The sequence below is a fragment of the Sesamum indicum genome, linkage group LG10 (genome assembly GCF_026168435.1).
Source record: "Sesamum indicum cultivar Baizhima isolate 11 linkage group LG10, ASM2616843v1, whole genome shotgun sequence".
Classification (NCBI taxonomy): Eukaryota; Viridiplantae; Streptophyta; class Magnoliopsida; order Lamiales; family Pedaliaceae; genus Sesamum; species Sesamum indicum.
In genome coordinates, this window is record NC_142666.1 from 5597020 (window position 1) to 5613561 (window position 16542).

Below are 16542 nucleotides of genomic sequence, written 5' to 3' on the forward strand. Positions count from 1 at the left end.
CTTCAATAAAAGTTAGGTTTCTGTTCAGCTTGTTATCCAAAATTCTATTAAGACCCTGTATTGGAATCCCTTTCACACCCTAAGGTAGGAAACGAAATAGGGTTGTGATGTTTTGTTACTGAAGGAGCCAATTTCCTGCGAACCATCTGCTGCGGTAGTGTGGTTGGAAGAAGTCCGTAAAACCGAGGACTTGGAATACCCGGAACCAAAGCGGTCAAAAATAAGGTATGAATTTATGGGGTTTTAATTTATTTCGGAAGCATGTTGCGCCTATTCCTAAGCATGAGGTGTAAATACAAATTACAAAAGAAAGGTGATTATAGGATCAACAGTGTTAAAATTTGAAAACTAGGAGACCATAACTGTCGACCATGAAAAGCGTGGGACTAGAAGTGATAATGGCCTTATCTAACGGGATCAAAAATGCAATTTTGCCAACAAAAAATGACCAAAGTTACGGGACTATTTTTGTCTTTAATCCCAAATATAAATAAGATTAAGTCAATATTTTTTTCAGCTAATAAATAATAAATTAACATCTAAATATATATTTTTTCACATGAATGAATCGCACGTCCTACTTTCTAGCAATTAATAAATAAATTAAAATAAGAAAGAGCTCTAGATAACTCTAAGTCACTTTCCATGCATCCCAATCTCATTCCCGAAGCCCTGACGTCCGTTTCCACAGGACGTGTCCACCGCGCCCTCCCCCGATGAACACGTATTACACTCATTCCCTTTGCCACGTTATAATCTCGTGCACCGACGCCATCACCCTTCCCACCAATTTTAATCTCAATCGAACAGATCAATTCCCCCACCGTCATGCATTCTGCTTGCTATATACATGCAATTCTTCTCATCTCGTCTTCTTGGTAGCTCTAGAGTTTTAGCAACCACTTTGAGTCATTTTCACTACAATCCCTGCACAAAGAAAGCTCACTTCACTGAAGCACAATTACTCCCTGCAGCCCCATATTCTAATAAGCTTGTGATCAGATCAATGGCGTCCAGCGGGCAGCAATTCCCACCACAGAAGCAGGAAGGTCAGCCCGGCAAAGAGCACATTATGGACCCAACTCCCCAGGCCACCACCCCTGAATATAAGCCAGCGAACAAGCTTGTGGTACTTTTATACACATATATACTTCAGATAAATTAGTGAATTTATCTCAATTTTCTGCTTTTCTTGGTGATCTGAATTTTCAGGGTAAAGTGGCTCTGGTGACGGGAGGTGATTCGGGCATCGGACGGGCAGTCGGCCACTGCTTCGCACTGGAGGGCGCGACTGTAGCGTTCACGTACGTGAAGGGTCAGGAAGACAAGGACGCAAACGACACTCTGGGAATGCTGATGAAAGCTAAACACGCCGACGCCAAGGACCCGATCGCGATACCCACCGATCTGGGATACGACGAGAACTGCAGACGGGTGGTGGAGGAAGTCGTCAACAACTATGGCCGGATTGATATTCTCGTCAACAATGCGGCGGAGCAGTACGAAGCCAGCACCGTTGAGGAGATCGATGAGCCCAGGCTTGAGAGGGTGTTTAGAACTAATATCTTTTCTTACTTTTTCACCTCCAGGTAAATAAATGATCATTCCGAAGTGCAAATGCTCAACTAACTTGGTCATATTTTCCTATTCTAATCTTTTTCGTTCTTAACACCCCCTCCCCCCCACCCAACCCCACATTTGTTCTTCCTTTCTTTGAAGGTCATGGCCTCTTATTTTTTGGGGGGGATTTTGCCTGTTTTCTTGCTGTGTTTCTTGTATTTGCAGGGGCCTATCCATTTAATTATACGTTTGATATTGTGTGGACGTAGGCACGCATTGAAGCATATGAAGGAAGGCAGTTCGATCATCAACACCACATCAGTGAACGCGTACAAGGGCAATGCCAAATTGCTGGATTACACGGCCACGAAGGGAGCAATAGTTGCATTCACTCGAGGGCTGGCGCTGCAGATGGTGGAGAAAGGGATACGGGTGAACGGCGTGGCGCCCGGTCCCATATGGACACCTCTGATTCCAGCTTCTTTCACCGAAGACGAAAGTGCGAAATTCGGCACCCAAACGCCCATGAAGAGAGCAGGCCAGCCCCATGAGGTGGCACCGTCGTACGTGTTTCTGGCCTCCAACATCGACTCCTCCTACATAACGGGACAGGTGCTTCATCCCAATGGAGGCACAATCGTGAACGGTTGATGCCTGGTAGTAGTAGTAGTAGTAGCCGTCTTATACGGCGATGAAAGCTGCGTGTGTATAGCTTTAATGGTATCTGTTGTGGCCCCTTCTGCTCGCCGTTGATGACTTTTTGTCTGTGGGTGTGTATGATATGTTGTTGAGTAATAATGATGTTGTAAGTTCCTTTTGGTTGGAGCAGAAGGGAATGCTCAACTTTCATGTATATGTGTGTGGTGATTTTCTCAGTTATCTTCCATCCTAATTATGCCTTTGGCTTTTTTCTTTTTTGGTTTTGGAAAAATGCAGTTTGGTGAATGCATGTTTGATACCGCATGTATTGACTTTCACAATTTAATCATGTGATTTTAAAATTTTGGTAACTTTGATAATTCTTATTGACATTCACAATTTAATCTTGTGAATTTAAAATTTATATTTTGATTGGAAAATTAGGTGTGAGTTGCATGCATGTCATTCAAATTGTAATAATTTAAAAAGAGTTGATTTTTCAGTCCTATAATTTAGGCTATGGGTCGGTTCTGATTTTACATAAATTAATTTAAGATTGACACAAATTAATTTATAAGATTAAATTTGTAAGTTAATTGTATTATGTGCAATTTATATGTATTTTATGGGTAAATTAGTTGGAAAAAATTACAAAATTTTGGGGTTAATTTGTGAAAATTAATTCGTAATAAAAGCATACCACTCTTTTTATCTTATAGAATTAAGATTGTAACTTAACTAATTTTGCAGAATTACAAAATGTTGGGATTAATTTGTGAAAAGTAACGGGGGTGGGTTTCATTTTATGTTACCCAAATTTTCAGGTTTAACTTAATGAAAGTTTAATTATGAAATAAGGAATATATTGATCTTATATTTTTTTTTTAAATTATATAGTAATTACGTAATAGGTATATCACATATATTTAATTTGATTGTGATCAAAGCAGTTACCTACGACGTCACTTCATGCTTATTGGTGTCGAGATCACAAAAAATAATTCCTACACTACTTTGCAAAAGCGCGAGTAGAGTCGATTCCACACTTAAACGAACGTTGATGAAATTTGGAATGATGAGCTTCAGGTTTTATGGCGAAGCACAAGTAGCCTATAGTTCGCGGATGTGAATAAGATGGAGCTTTGCTATGGAGCACTTCATATGGTGATTTCCAACCTAAGACATGTGTAGGAAATCGATTTAATGAGATATGTAGACAAAATTACATCACCCCAGAAATGTCGAGGAAAGGAACTCTGAAACATGATAGAACGATCAATCTCAAGCAATGACCTATGATTACGCTCGACCACTTCGTTTTGTTGCGTAGTATATGCATAACTTCATTGATGTATGATACCAGAACTAACGAGGAAAGATTGGAAGGAAGAACTAAGAAATTCGTTTCCGTTATCAGTGCGAATAGATTGTATTTTTTTGTTGAACTGAGTACGAATCAGCTTACAAAAATTCTGAAAAATTTTTAAACATTGGCTTTTGTATTTCATAAGAAATGTCCATGTTGATCTGCTGTAATCATCAACGATCGTTAAAAAATAATGACATCCTAAGATGCTAGGTTGCTTATAAGGACCCCAAATATCAATGTGGACAAGAGAGAATATAGAGGCTGACTTAATAGCACTAGACTCAAAGGGTAACTTGTGCATTTTTGCGAGAGGACAGATTTCACAAGGAGTTTCATTGCAGTCAAACGGTGGCAAAGCAACAATGTGTCTCATTGAACTTTTAGACAAATGCCCAAGGCGTTTATGCCATAAATCTCCATGGTTAACAGTCAAGGTGCAAGAATTAGAAATGCAGTTTGAGTTTGAAGATCTGCTGCTATCTGCGACAATGGATGACTCAAGGAGATAAAGATTCTTAAGCAAATGCCCAGTAGCCAAAACTCTACTAGTCTCTTGATCCTGCAGGATGCAAGTAGACTTTAGAAAGTGGAAATGAACAGGTAATGAACTACACAATTGCCTTACGGATATTAAGTTAACCAAGAAAGTGGGAATGTGAAGGACTTGTGTGAGAGTAATGTCAGGAGTAAGCTTCACTGCACCTATATGAGACACAGATTGAGTATGTCCGTTAGGTAAATGAATGATCAAAGGATTAGGAAGTGTTTCATAGAGATAAAATAAACGGACATCTGCACATATATGATTTGTTGCGCCATTATCTATTATCCAAGAACTAGGAATCATGGAAATAGAGCTCATATTGTTACCTGCAAAATTATCTAGCTGAGCATAATGAACTTGAAGTGGATCAAGTGGTGCATCATCATGAACTTCTATAAGGTTTTGAATTAATTGAATTAATTTGAAATCCATGAATATTGGTTGGACTCGATTTAATTTTATTAAATCTCAAGATTGGTCAAAGTTGGTCCTTCGAAACTTATTTAAACTTCTTTTTATTTTACGCTCCTGCCACATTCCTGAGTCATACCGATTCTTTCAATCCTTCTTCCTCCTCCATCATCCGACCTCTTTGCCTTTTAGTTATGAGGTCGAAGCCTCCCCTACCAATACACACAGTGTAGAATTTTCAATCGTTGTCTCGTACTGGACCAATATGCATATCAATCGGTGTAATGGGCCTTGTAACGCCTCTTTGTTCTTTTGGGATCTCCATCATGGGCTCCATCTAACGAGCCTCTACTTTGTGCCTCCATGGTCATGGAAGTGCTTCCTTATATTTTATTTCAAAAATAAAAATCCTAACAACCTAACTACACTCATCACAATCGAAATTAGAAATTCGAATTAAAAGTTGGGGTGAGTAGATTGAAAGAGAGGAAGAAAGCCTTATTATTTCAAAACTAAAAATAGAAGAATGAAAAGAAAGAGGCATGCAGGTCTCACCCAACATAAATTAAATCACACATACGGGTCATAGGCTTTGTGATCATTCCTATTATTAATCCAATAAATAATCTCAATACAATTTTATTAAATATAAACATCCAAACCAAATAAATACACTCCATACATTTATTCACATGATATCCAATATAATAAGCAATAACATTATTATATGCAAAAAAATATACATTAATAACGCAAAATTAAAAATGGATATCTAACCCCAGATATCTAATGTACAAATATTTTAAAATATTTTTAAATTAATTTAAGGTACAATTTTTAATTTTAAAAAAAATTAATTTAACTAAAATTAAAATTAGTCAAAATTAATAATTTCAGAAAATTACATAAATTAGAAAAATTCAAATTTTCAGAAAAAAAAAAAACGGCAGAAAAACTGCTCCATTATTTAAAACTAATCGACCGGTAGCACTGTAGGCCACTCACGTGCAGGGTAGTACCTGTGCCTGCGCTTGCATGTTCCCAAACCGGCAGCAGCTGCTGTCTTCAACCCAATTTTTTTTTCAAAAAAAAATTGAAACAAAGCTGAAACTAAAATATGCGTTTGCAGAAAAATCTAATTTTAAAAAATGCATGGGTGGTCATAATTAAAAGTAAAATTAATACATATTTTTCAAAACATATAATCATGCTCAAAATCATAAAACATGCTTTCCAAAAGCAAATGAAATATATTGATCATGCTTATCACATAAAAATATATTATTCCTAAAGCCACAATACAGAACTGGGTTCTGTTACCACTGAAAGAATCAGTTTGGTCCAGGAATGCGGCGGAAGTGCAAAATAAAAGAATTTAAAAATCAGTTTTGAATGGGGCGTTCCCTTTGAATTCTCAAGTGTTCGGTGTTTTCAAATGCATCATAGTAGCAATTAAATGATACTTGAGAATGTGTCTAAAGGACAAAACAAATATAAAAAATATAAATCAAAATATTGCCTTTTCGTGTTCTTACGTAGAACAACAACAAAGTGTTGTTTCCTCATCGTTCCTTTCCCATTCATTTTAGAATTCAAATTGAACCCCTCTAGTTGTCTGCACCACACTAATGAAAACAGAACTGGATCTACTGCTAGTAGAAGCTAGATCGAGGAAGAAATAAAATTGTATTACACTATGATTAGTGCATACGTATTTCTCTTGTTCACAACTTGAATCTAATTCAAGAAGAATATGGAGAAAAGACTAAGGAAATTTCATGGCTTAGTGTTGGTATGCAAGCCAGAGGGTTGAGAAAATTATGTAGTGTGTAATCTGAATTTTAAATTCAAACTTAAGGTATCTCTAAAATAACCACTATACACACACATGCACACTTTATGCGCTACTTAGCCATTATGCCCTTCACATAAGGAGGAGTAATCCTCAACTTGTTCCAACCTGGACTTGGATTTCAAGCTATGGACCGATTTTAACTGGTCTTAAATTTAATCAAATTAAATCAAATTCAACCAATATCTATCGATTTTGAATTATTCCAATTAATTTTAAATCTTATTGAAATTCACAAATTTATTTGATCCAATGAAATAAACATAAGTCCAATACTAATTAATTGATCCAATTACTTAATTAAACCAAACACACTAAATTAATTCAATTAATTTAAAGGTATTAATCCTAAAATTGATTAATTCAATTAATTAATTTTTGGGTCATCCATCCAGTGAATTTTTCCAAATAAATGATTAAATTATTTATATTCTCCTTGAATTAATTTAATCTAATTAAATTAATTCATTTCTTCTAAAATTAATTTCAAATTAATTCTACCATTCCATAGTGATTTGTTTGAGACTCTTTAGGTTCATCCTCAACCAGACTTAGGTTTGTGTACAACACAAATAATCAATTAAATATAATTTAATTAATTATTTTCAATTAACCATTAATAAAAGCGCTTGTTACATGGTTGGCCATCTAGTATCGGTCCATGGCACTAGAGACTAGGTGAATATTGACGTGAGCACTTAAGCTCTCAAGTTCAATATAGGTAAGGTCCTTCCGCAGACCATCTTTCCACTTAGTCTAGAGTATGGAATTGGGCGTCAGTTCCATCCTGAACCAAGGAAATAATGTTAAATACTCGACATGTGTTTACTCTAATGATCGACATAGAAGACCATTCCTTATTCGACCAATTGCTATGGCTATAGACTTAAATAGTATAAACTATCTCATGGCGCATAGGATAAATGTCTGTCATATGTTGATAGGGGATCGATTCTATCATGCAATCCACCATCCTCACTACATATTCTGGCTACACAGGACAAGATATATAGTGACCACATCAAAGATACGATTATCTCTCGCCAGATCCAAGATACAACTATCATATGCATATGACATCCATGATTCCTCAAGTCTAAAGACTAATCCATACTATTAGAGCCAATAATTCAAGTCATACCGTTCAAATCTCCAAGACTTCCACATGATGATTCTTGCGAGTCAGTTCAGTCAGTTAGCAATTTTGTCAACTAATCCACTAAAACTTACACAGACGTAACATGTTTGTCGCTGAAGAAACACGACACTCATCCAGTGAATGCAATACTTAGCGAAAGTCCCTGCAGGACTCCTGATACCCAATCTCGAGGTCCTCGACTTGGAATGTTTCAGACTAACCTTCAAAAGTTGATTTTATAATTGTCATCCATTCGCAACCCAACTACATGGGTTATCTATTGATTTGTAGGCATTTTTTATTATGTTAAAATATTAAGTTTTCGTCCCATAGATGAATTTACCGATGACATTAAAGGACCTTCGAAAAGCCATTACAAATATTCCAATGAAAATGCTTGTCCATTGAAAATATTTCTCAATGTGTCTTTTTCACACGGTCTTCTGTTTGTCCCAAAACTATCAAAAATTGCATCAGAATTTTTTCAGAAACAAATTTCCATCGAAAATTCCATCCTAGAAATGTTGTTTTTTGGAGTGTATAGTGCACATTTATATTGATTACACAAAGACTTTTTTGTAGAATAGTATGCGGAGGAAGTACATTTAGTCGAGGAGAAAGGGATCTGTTGATACATATTAAAGTTTTTGCTGGTATATCTTTCTTATTGGATGCATCGGGGATGTAGCTCAAATGGTAGAGCGCTCGCTTTGCATGTGAGAGGCATCGGGGATGTAGCTCAAGTGGTAGAGCGCTCGCTTTGCATGTGAGAGGCACAGGGTTCGATCCCCTGCATCTCCAACCAAATTTATAGCTAATTCCTTTTTATACTTCGATTACAAATTATGTTGGACATAATACTTAATTTGATAAAATAATTATATTATAATATCTTTAACAGCCATACAATCACCTAGCTCAGTAAAAAGTTCCCCGAAGCCCAATGACGGGCACACAACACAATTGGTTAGGGGATGATATTTAGCATACCCTCCAAGCGTACTGGGATTTCGACGAGTTTAAGGCAAACTTCGTCAAAAATAAGGCTAACTGGGTGGCTAAAGGAAGATTATAAGTAAATTTTAATTTTTATAATTTTAGTTATTTTTATCAATATTTTAAATCTACAAAGTTATTCAAATATCTGTGCAGGAACAACTCGGTTGTCCGCCTCAAGAAATAGAAGTATTTGTTGACTGCTATAAAAAGAAGGTGGACAACACTTGGAGTGGGAAGCGAGCCGAGGAAGTCGTTGTATGTTCTTTAACATTTTTCTAAGCAAAAAAGTTTTAGTCATTTAATAATAAATTTTATTAATTATTTACTAATATTTTTATTATTTGTTGGCTAATAAATTTTAGGGGCTCAAAGAGTGTGCCTCTCAACCCGCGCTAAGGGAGGTAGCCTCATCTGCTAATAGTGCCCCAGTTATTCAGGAGTACCACTTGTGGCTTGAGGTTATCAAGGGAGGAAATGGGCCGAGTCTTCGGCATAGGGTCCGATATGTTGATGTCAGACGCCGTGTCACAGGCATGCTCTTCTTTTTAGCAGCGGAATGTAATTCTCATATATTTTTCCTGTGCGGCGTCTAAGATTACGTGTAACCTTCGACCAGCCTTCGCACATATCAATGTATAGCGACAATCCGTCGCGTGTCCTCGACACTGAAACTCGCTAGCGCGACATCTGAACTCTTCCTAGCGCTGCACCGCGTGCCCTTGCACTCGCCTATCCAGAATGCCCATATTCGCTGAGGCTCTCGGCACTCGTGCCTTAGTGTCTCGCACACAATTTCGGAACCTGTCGACGCATTGCTCAATGGCAAGGAGCATCCTCGCTCCCCCTAGGCATTACAACGCTACACATGCGCCCGCAACGCCCATCGCATGCCCAACACTCACTCAGTACTTCCTAGGCGCTTGCCCTCGTCACGGTCACCTTCCATGCCTCGCCCGAGTAGGACCACATCACAAGTCCGAGGCCCAATCGATATGCCGACATCTTGCCGTTATCTCACACGGAATGCCCGACATGCCTTCTTGCCTTTTGGCTTTGATTTCACAATATGCCCACAGTGCGGCGTCGTCCCACGACCGATCCTCTATAGCCAACGGACCCCATAGACAGCTAGAACTCGATAGCGCATTCCATGAGTTGGATCACGAAGTCTTGGAATGCTTGCCTCGATTACCCATTCGCACGAGAGGCATTGCCCCTGATATCTCGCAGCCCGCGGGGTAACCTTGCGCATCACACAGAGCCTCTCCACAGTATCGGCGCCCAAAGTAGGTCATCCTGGCCCTACGCTACCCGTTAGGTTTCCAAGCCCTTCGGGGATTCTAACGCTCCTCTTTGAGCTACCTAGAGCCGGCTCTTAAAGGCCCCCATCATGCCTCCAAGAGAATGCTCATTTAGTGCAGACCTCTTCTCAAGCTACTGCCTTCGTGCACGGGGAGGGCTGGCTAGAGCTGACCACTGCATGCGCCCTTTATAATAGGCTTAAGAAAATAATCTCTTACTCCAAGAGTAGAACACTCAAAGGGCCTAGGAGTGCACTTTTCAGCATCTCCTTTGACTGACGTCCAAATCACGTTCCGCTTGAACTGTAGCGCAGCCTACGACTTGCACATCATCACGATAGAGTTTCAGCCTGATCAAAACATCCATAGCTGAGGAATTGTCTCCACAATACTCTGAAACTACAGTCTCGCCTCTGCACTGGCAGACTCTAAACATCATCGTCGTTTCCTACCGGAACGGAACCGTTTACCTCTCAAACATCTTGGAGATGCTCCCAACACTCCAAGGATCTCGCCAATGAAACAGTGTTGCAAATCTCCAAGGATAAAGCACTCTGCTTCGCACAATTCTCTCCTTCTCGAGCATAGGGTGGCGCTCGATAACCGCCCTTATATCTACATGGCCAAACGTCCTCGGAATGACTTCATACCTGGCGGACAGTATTCCCACACATCAAGGAAGTTCTCATACGAACAGTATTGCAAGCCCTTGCGTGCTGGCTAGCATCTCCTAGCCGCCCGCACGTCCTCCACAAGTCACTATCGGCTGTCTAGCCCAAGGTGCGGTCAGTGACACGCCGCCTAGTTGTGCACCATAGATACCCGACCATCTTCATCAATTGATGTCTCGCCGCAGACTAACCATGACTTTAATACCAAGCTCGATAAATATGTTGATCTTGAGTGCATTGTGTATCAAGATGGAGATGCCACAGACTATCCCCGTGGTGTAGCCGACCATTGATGCCCCAACTGAGGGAGAGCAGCGTAACTAGCAACTAGGATGTTACAAATCCCAAGTTGGCCGACTAGCTGCGGCTAGAGCTACTAGATTCAAATTTGCTTTAATTTAGGTTCTTTGTAAAACAATAGTATTCAATTTTTTAATTAATTATGATTTTAGTTGATAAATTATGGTTCCCAAAAGTTTATATTTTATAAAATATTAAAACAGTGATAAACAAACATTTTTATAAAATATAATAAATATTTGGGGATGAAAATTGTTGGAAACGCCGCCATAATCACATATTACGTCTTATTCTAAAATAAGATGGATTTTTAGATTGTCATCATCGCAATTTACTTTAGAATATTACGTCTGTTAGAATATTTGAAAGAATAAAATGAATAAAAGAGTAAAGCGGGACAATAAAAAGTTAATACACATTTATATTTGATTATGTAAAGCATTTTTTATTAGATTAGTATGCGGAGGAAGGACATTTAGTTTTGGTTGATAAATTTTGATGTTTTGGCATATCTTTCTTATTAGATGCATTGGGGGATGTAGCTCAAATGGTAGAGCGCTCGCTGTGCATGTGAGAGGCACGGGGTTCGATCCCCCGCATCTCCAATTAAATTTAGCTAATTTATTTTTATACGGACAAAATGCATAAAATCCTCATGTGTTTTAAAAAGTCTGCAAAAACAATCCTCTTGTTATGAGAATAGGCTAAAAGCCCCCCTGTGTTTTGTAAAACTCATCTCAATCTCCCATTATCCGTTAAATCCAACTAACGGTGTTAATTTTTTAGAAAATGATCATTATACCCTTACTTAATATATGTTATTTCTTATTTTAATGACCGTTGGATCTTTTTTGATCAAATACTGATCGTTAGATCTAATCAATTAATTTCAACTGTTAGATTTTAAAAAATCATTTAAAATTAAAAAATATATTTATATATATATATATAAACTAACTAACCCCACCCCCACCCCCACCCCCACCCCTTCCCCCACTACCACCGACCATCGGAGAACGTCGGCGCGTCTCCCGTCATGACTACTACCGTTCGACTCGCCGTCTTACGACCGGTCCAGCCATGGTGCTCGTTTCATGAAATTCCTCCAGATGCGTCAGCACGACGCCCTTGAAATCAATTGGTAAGATCAATATTTCACCGCCACTTTCTCTTTGAAATTCCAGCGCCGTCACGGCAAGTCGTCGGGCGCCACACATTCATTCGACTCCTCTGGATGAGGCGAACGTTTCCCCTCAAACAATTTGGGATTTCATCAACCATAGACGTTAGGCTACCACCACGACCACCGAAGCTTTTCGCCGTCGATTCGCCATCACCGGAGCGACCCACGGTCGCGGACCACCACCAATTGCTTTGTCCCCTCCTTGCGAATCGAATGAGCCCCCTCCCACCAATTTTCGTCAACTCTATACATGCATAAATCCTAACGGCATTAATTTTTTGCTAAATTGACCGTTATACCCTTTTTGTAACAATCATTGATATTTGAATGTAAAAAATAAACGGTCCAAATCTTAAGTAATTTAGATATATTTTTATTTATATTTATTTATATATACATTATATATATCGTATATATATTATAAATACTATTTCTTTCCGAATCTTCTTTTTATGATTCCGTCGTCGTCTGAAAGAATTTCCGACCATGGCTTATACCATTGGAATCCTCTCCTCAAGACGAGCATATCCATACTAATCAATTTGAACTTTCATTGACTGAAAAAACTGGGTTTCGAGCACGACCATCAAAGCTTCTTGGCATTGATTCGTCGTTGTCAGGATGAATTCCGGCCTGGGACCACCACCAATAGACTTGCCTCGACGTGAAGATTCGAACGAGACCAACCTTGCTCATTTTCATCAACTTTTTTGTGAGATCCAAAATTTTTAAATTTATTTCTGCCGTGATATTTGTTGCGTCGATTCGCCGCCGTCTTGACGAATCATGGCCTGAGACTACCACTGTTCGACGCCTCTCGTTGAGAGGATTCCAATGGGACCAAGATTGCCCATTTTTATCACCGTCGGCGACTCATCGGAGTTGGAGAAGACGACGGAGAAGATTTAATAAATAAAAATTAATTAAAATTATTTAATTTAATAAAATTTAAAAATAATAAAAATATTAAATATTTAATTTAAATATATATTAATAATTTAAATATAATATTTTATATAAGTTAAAAAAATTGATATAATTTTTAAGTATTTTTGTATTTGTTTAGTATATTTTATAAACAAATATTAAAATATATTTAAATTAAATAATTATTTAGTAAAGTATTTAATTTAATAAAATTTTAAAATAATAAAAAAACAGTAAATGCTTAATTTAAATATATATTAATAGTTTTAATATAATATTTTATATAAGTTAAAAAAATTGATATAAATTTTAGGTATTTTTATATTTATTTAGTATATTTTATAAATAAATATTAAAATACATTTAAATTAAATAATAGTTTAACTTGATTAATAATATAACATTTTATAAAAGTTAAAAAATCTCATATAATTGTAGGATTGTTATATTGATTTAGTATATTTTATAAATAAATATGAAAATATATTAAATTAAATAATAATTTAATGTAATTTATAATATATGATTTTTATTTATATTCAAACAAAATGGACAAATTGAAAATTTGCTCACTTAAAATCAAATTTTTGTAGTATGTTTGTGAGGGGATGTTAAGTTGTATAAATAAATGAAGGAGAAGGGTATTTTGGACAATTGCACTGCCAAAAAAACTGAAATGGGATAAAAAAAAAAAGACCCCTACTCTCATTTCCACTGCGTGTACAACACCTTCCGTCAGTTTTGGACGGAGGGGGTCTTTTTTGCAGGGTTTCAAAATTCACAAGGTCTTTTACGAATATCAACACAAGTAAGTTTTGTACAATTTTAACATAACACGGGAGAGTATTATGCAATTTTTCATATATTTTCATTAGAAACTACGTTGGACAGAGTACTTATTAATTTGATTAAATAATTATATTACAATAATTTTATTGAAATGAAATATAAAGTATCATAAGCTAAGAAAATTTTATATGGAAACTTAATGAACACTTTATGAGTAAAATGATGTGATTCCAACTTTTTGAAATTATTACAAAACATGTATATTTATATACATATACCATGAAAAATCAAAAGCTAAATCGTACATCCAATAAGATAATTTGTTGTTTACAGACGATTGTTCATATAGCAACGTAAGACCCATTGCAAAGATACACGTAACTTTGCTTAAATTTCTCACCAATTTGACTTTGCATTAAACTCTACGATTCGATTCGATCTCTAACAAATTCAATAGTAGCATACCACCACAAATACCAATAATAGAATACCCACTGATGACAACAATAACAATACTTATACAAGTCAATGCCATCAAAATTATACGCCCAAGAGGCCCTAAACAATTAGGAACTCGGAAATGAACTTAAACTATTTACAATTCTTGGGTCTAATCTCAACCCCTTGGATAATTAGACCACTCTTCCAGTTGCCACCTTTCACCTCCTTCAAACTGATCTCCAATTCACCATCATATCCGCTCTTCACAAAGTACTCTCCCAACTCAACTTCCATCCATCCGTCATCCCTCTGCTTAGGGTGCTCCGTGTCCCCGGGTAACCCAGTATAGGGCCCCACACCGTCTTCGTCGAACATCTGGATTTCTTCGTCTTCGTCGTCATCGGTATAGGGTGTATGATGGTAGAAGGGCCTTCCCGTCTGCTCTCTTTCTGGATCTAAACAAACCGTACGTTTTTGGGCTTCATGCCCATGGATCGACACTTGAGACTTGGCAGGTTCTAAGTCAAATCCATAGAATCGTGATGTGCAAGTGAACACGAGGTATGCTGCATAATTGGTTCCAGGGGATAGCAAGTTGATATCAATCTTGGCCCGTATATCAAACCAGCAAACATCAAGAAGCTCTGCTACTTCGGGGAACCTGAATTACATGACAAGTTAGCATCATATTTAGCAGAAAGGAAACACCAATTATTGTTACAATTAAGCAAGTTCTGCAGGCGGCTTTAACTACCTGGATTGAGGAAAAGAGATCCACTGCCAATATTGAGGAGTATCAGCCCACACAATAGAAAGCTCTCTTGCAGCTAGCATAAAGCATTTCTTTCCACTCCATTTCTCCAATGAAAAGCTCTGCAGCAATTAGAAGGCTAATCAGATGCGTAGACTGGATTGTAATTATGGGGACCCTGACAACGTCAAGATTTCAGGGTGCTAAACATCAGGAATAACATTACGAGTCAGCAAACAGAGAGCCATATGTAAGAGAGTCACAGGCACAACGTAGAACTCAAGGTGAGAAAAAACACAACGTAGAGTGGACTTGCTGTAGTCATGCATGTTTTCATCAATGCACTAAAATATTAAAAGTCAATCATCCCCATGGGCAGATCTCTGGATAAGTCGAAAGAGATGTTAAATAAGTATATATCTTCTGGCTACAATGTTAAAGGAGCTGATCTCAAAGAAACTATCCAAAAAACAGCCGCTGATTCAATGTGGAATTTATGAGATGGTAATATGCTCCCAATGCCCTTCTCCAAGTCATATGTTTTGGTTTTAATGAATTCTCGTGCAACACGTATGATGCAAATTCTCGTAGAACAGATATGATACAAATGTGATTCAGTTCCACAACCAGAAATACTGGTCCCGGGTTGCCCAAAGGTTTCCTATGCTTCTCTGAAATAATTTCTCCCAAACAAACAACAGAAAGTTTTTCAATTTCCTAAAAAGTGAAACTGAATTAAGATAGGAACAAAGTGACTTCAAGAGAGGTGTCTGTTGCCTTAATAAAGAATTCCACAGATTCAAAGTAACTAATATCCAACACGACTGACGCTACCAAATATTGTTGAACATTTCAGGGTTTACAAATACAATTTCAAAACTCGATCACCATGAAAAAAGATCCAAGGTTGCGATGAGGTTAAATCCATTCAATTTCGTGAAAAAGGGACGACAAAAGAAAATTTTCAAACCAGCACTTAATCATGGGATTTGTGGGTACTACTAATTACAATTATACTTATATAGTGAAATTTGTCGCCAATTCAATCTAAACGTGAAAAAATAGAATCTCGATCCAACAATAATAATAATGAACAACCAAATATATATACCTTCCTGCCACCATCGATGAGAATCGGATGATCACATAGATGGAGGTAGATGTCCTTCTTAGAACGAGATCCACCAAGCAACGAGTCGGAGCCGTCGACTGCGCGGGAAATGATCTCCCTATAGTCAGAGGGCAAGAAGCGACTCCAAACGGCGTCGGACTGGGAGGCGGCACGGAACATGGAGGCGACCACCGACATCCGGCAAGCGTCCTTAGGGCTGGTCAACGACAGCGCGTTGGCTATACAATCCTCCGGCAACGCGTGTATATCACCGCAACTCTGCACCGCCATTTTCTCTGTGTTTCTACTGAAAAGCGTTAAACAGATATGTTGGAACCTTTTAAACCCCCGACCAGCACTATATATAGCGAAGAGATGCGTCTAATTCCCATTTTTGCCCTTTTATTTTAATAATATTTCTCCCCATGACTAAGACACTGTTTGGCTAAATCAACTTAAGTAAAACTATAAATTAATAAATAATAATAAAATATTTGAGCAATTTTTAATTTATTTTAAAAAAATATTTAAATAACATGCAATTTTAAAAAATATC

General features: G+C 37.5%; 2 protein-coding genes and 2 non-coding genes across 4 annotated transcripts; 3 read left to right on the top strand and 1 right to left on the bottom strand.

The window, feature by feature from the left end:
• The first annotated feature begins 788 nt into the window (after positions 1-788).
• LOC105172341 (NAD(P)-binding Rossmann-fold superfamily protein) lies at positions 789-2271 on the top strand. Its single transcript, NM_001304403.1, is given in 3 exon segments — positions 789-1129; positions 1213-1589; positions 1830-2271. Coding segments are annotated over 3 exon segments (1038 nt in total). The 5' UTR covers positions 789-850; the 3' UTR covers positions 2212-2271.
• A 5970-nt stretch (positions 2272-8241) lies between these two features.
• Positions 8242-8314, top strand: TRNAA-UGC (transfer RNA alanine (anticodon UGC)). The gene has a single exon. It is a non-coding gene; the product is annotated as a tRNA-Ala (tRNA).
• Positions 8315-11316: 3002 nt separating this feature from the next.
• TRNAA-UGC (transfer RNA alanine (anticodon UGC)) lies at positions 11317-11389 on the top strand. Its single transcript has one exon. It is a non-coding gene; the product is annotated as a tRNA-Ala (tRNA).
• Positions 11390-14157: 2768 nt separating this feature from the next.
• On the bottom strand, positions 14158-16324 carry LOC105172339 (putative F-box protein PP2-B12). The gene is made up of 3 exons (XM_011093723.3): positions 15987-16324; positions 14879-14997; positions 14158-14785 (listed from the first exon to the last, which is right to left on the bottom strand). Exons 1-3 carry the CDS (start codon positions 16275-16277, stop codon positions 14275-14277), a joined length of 921 nt encoding a protein of 306 aa, XP_011092025.1. The 5' UTR covers positions 16278-16324; the 3' UTR covers positions 14158-14274.
• Positions 16325-16542: the final 218 nt, after the last annotated feature.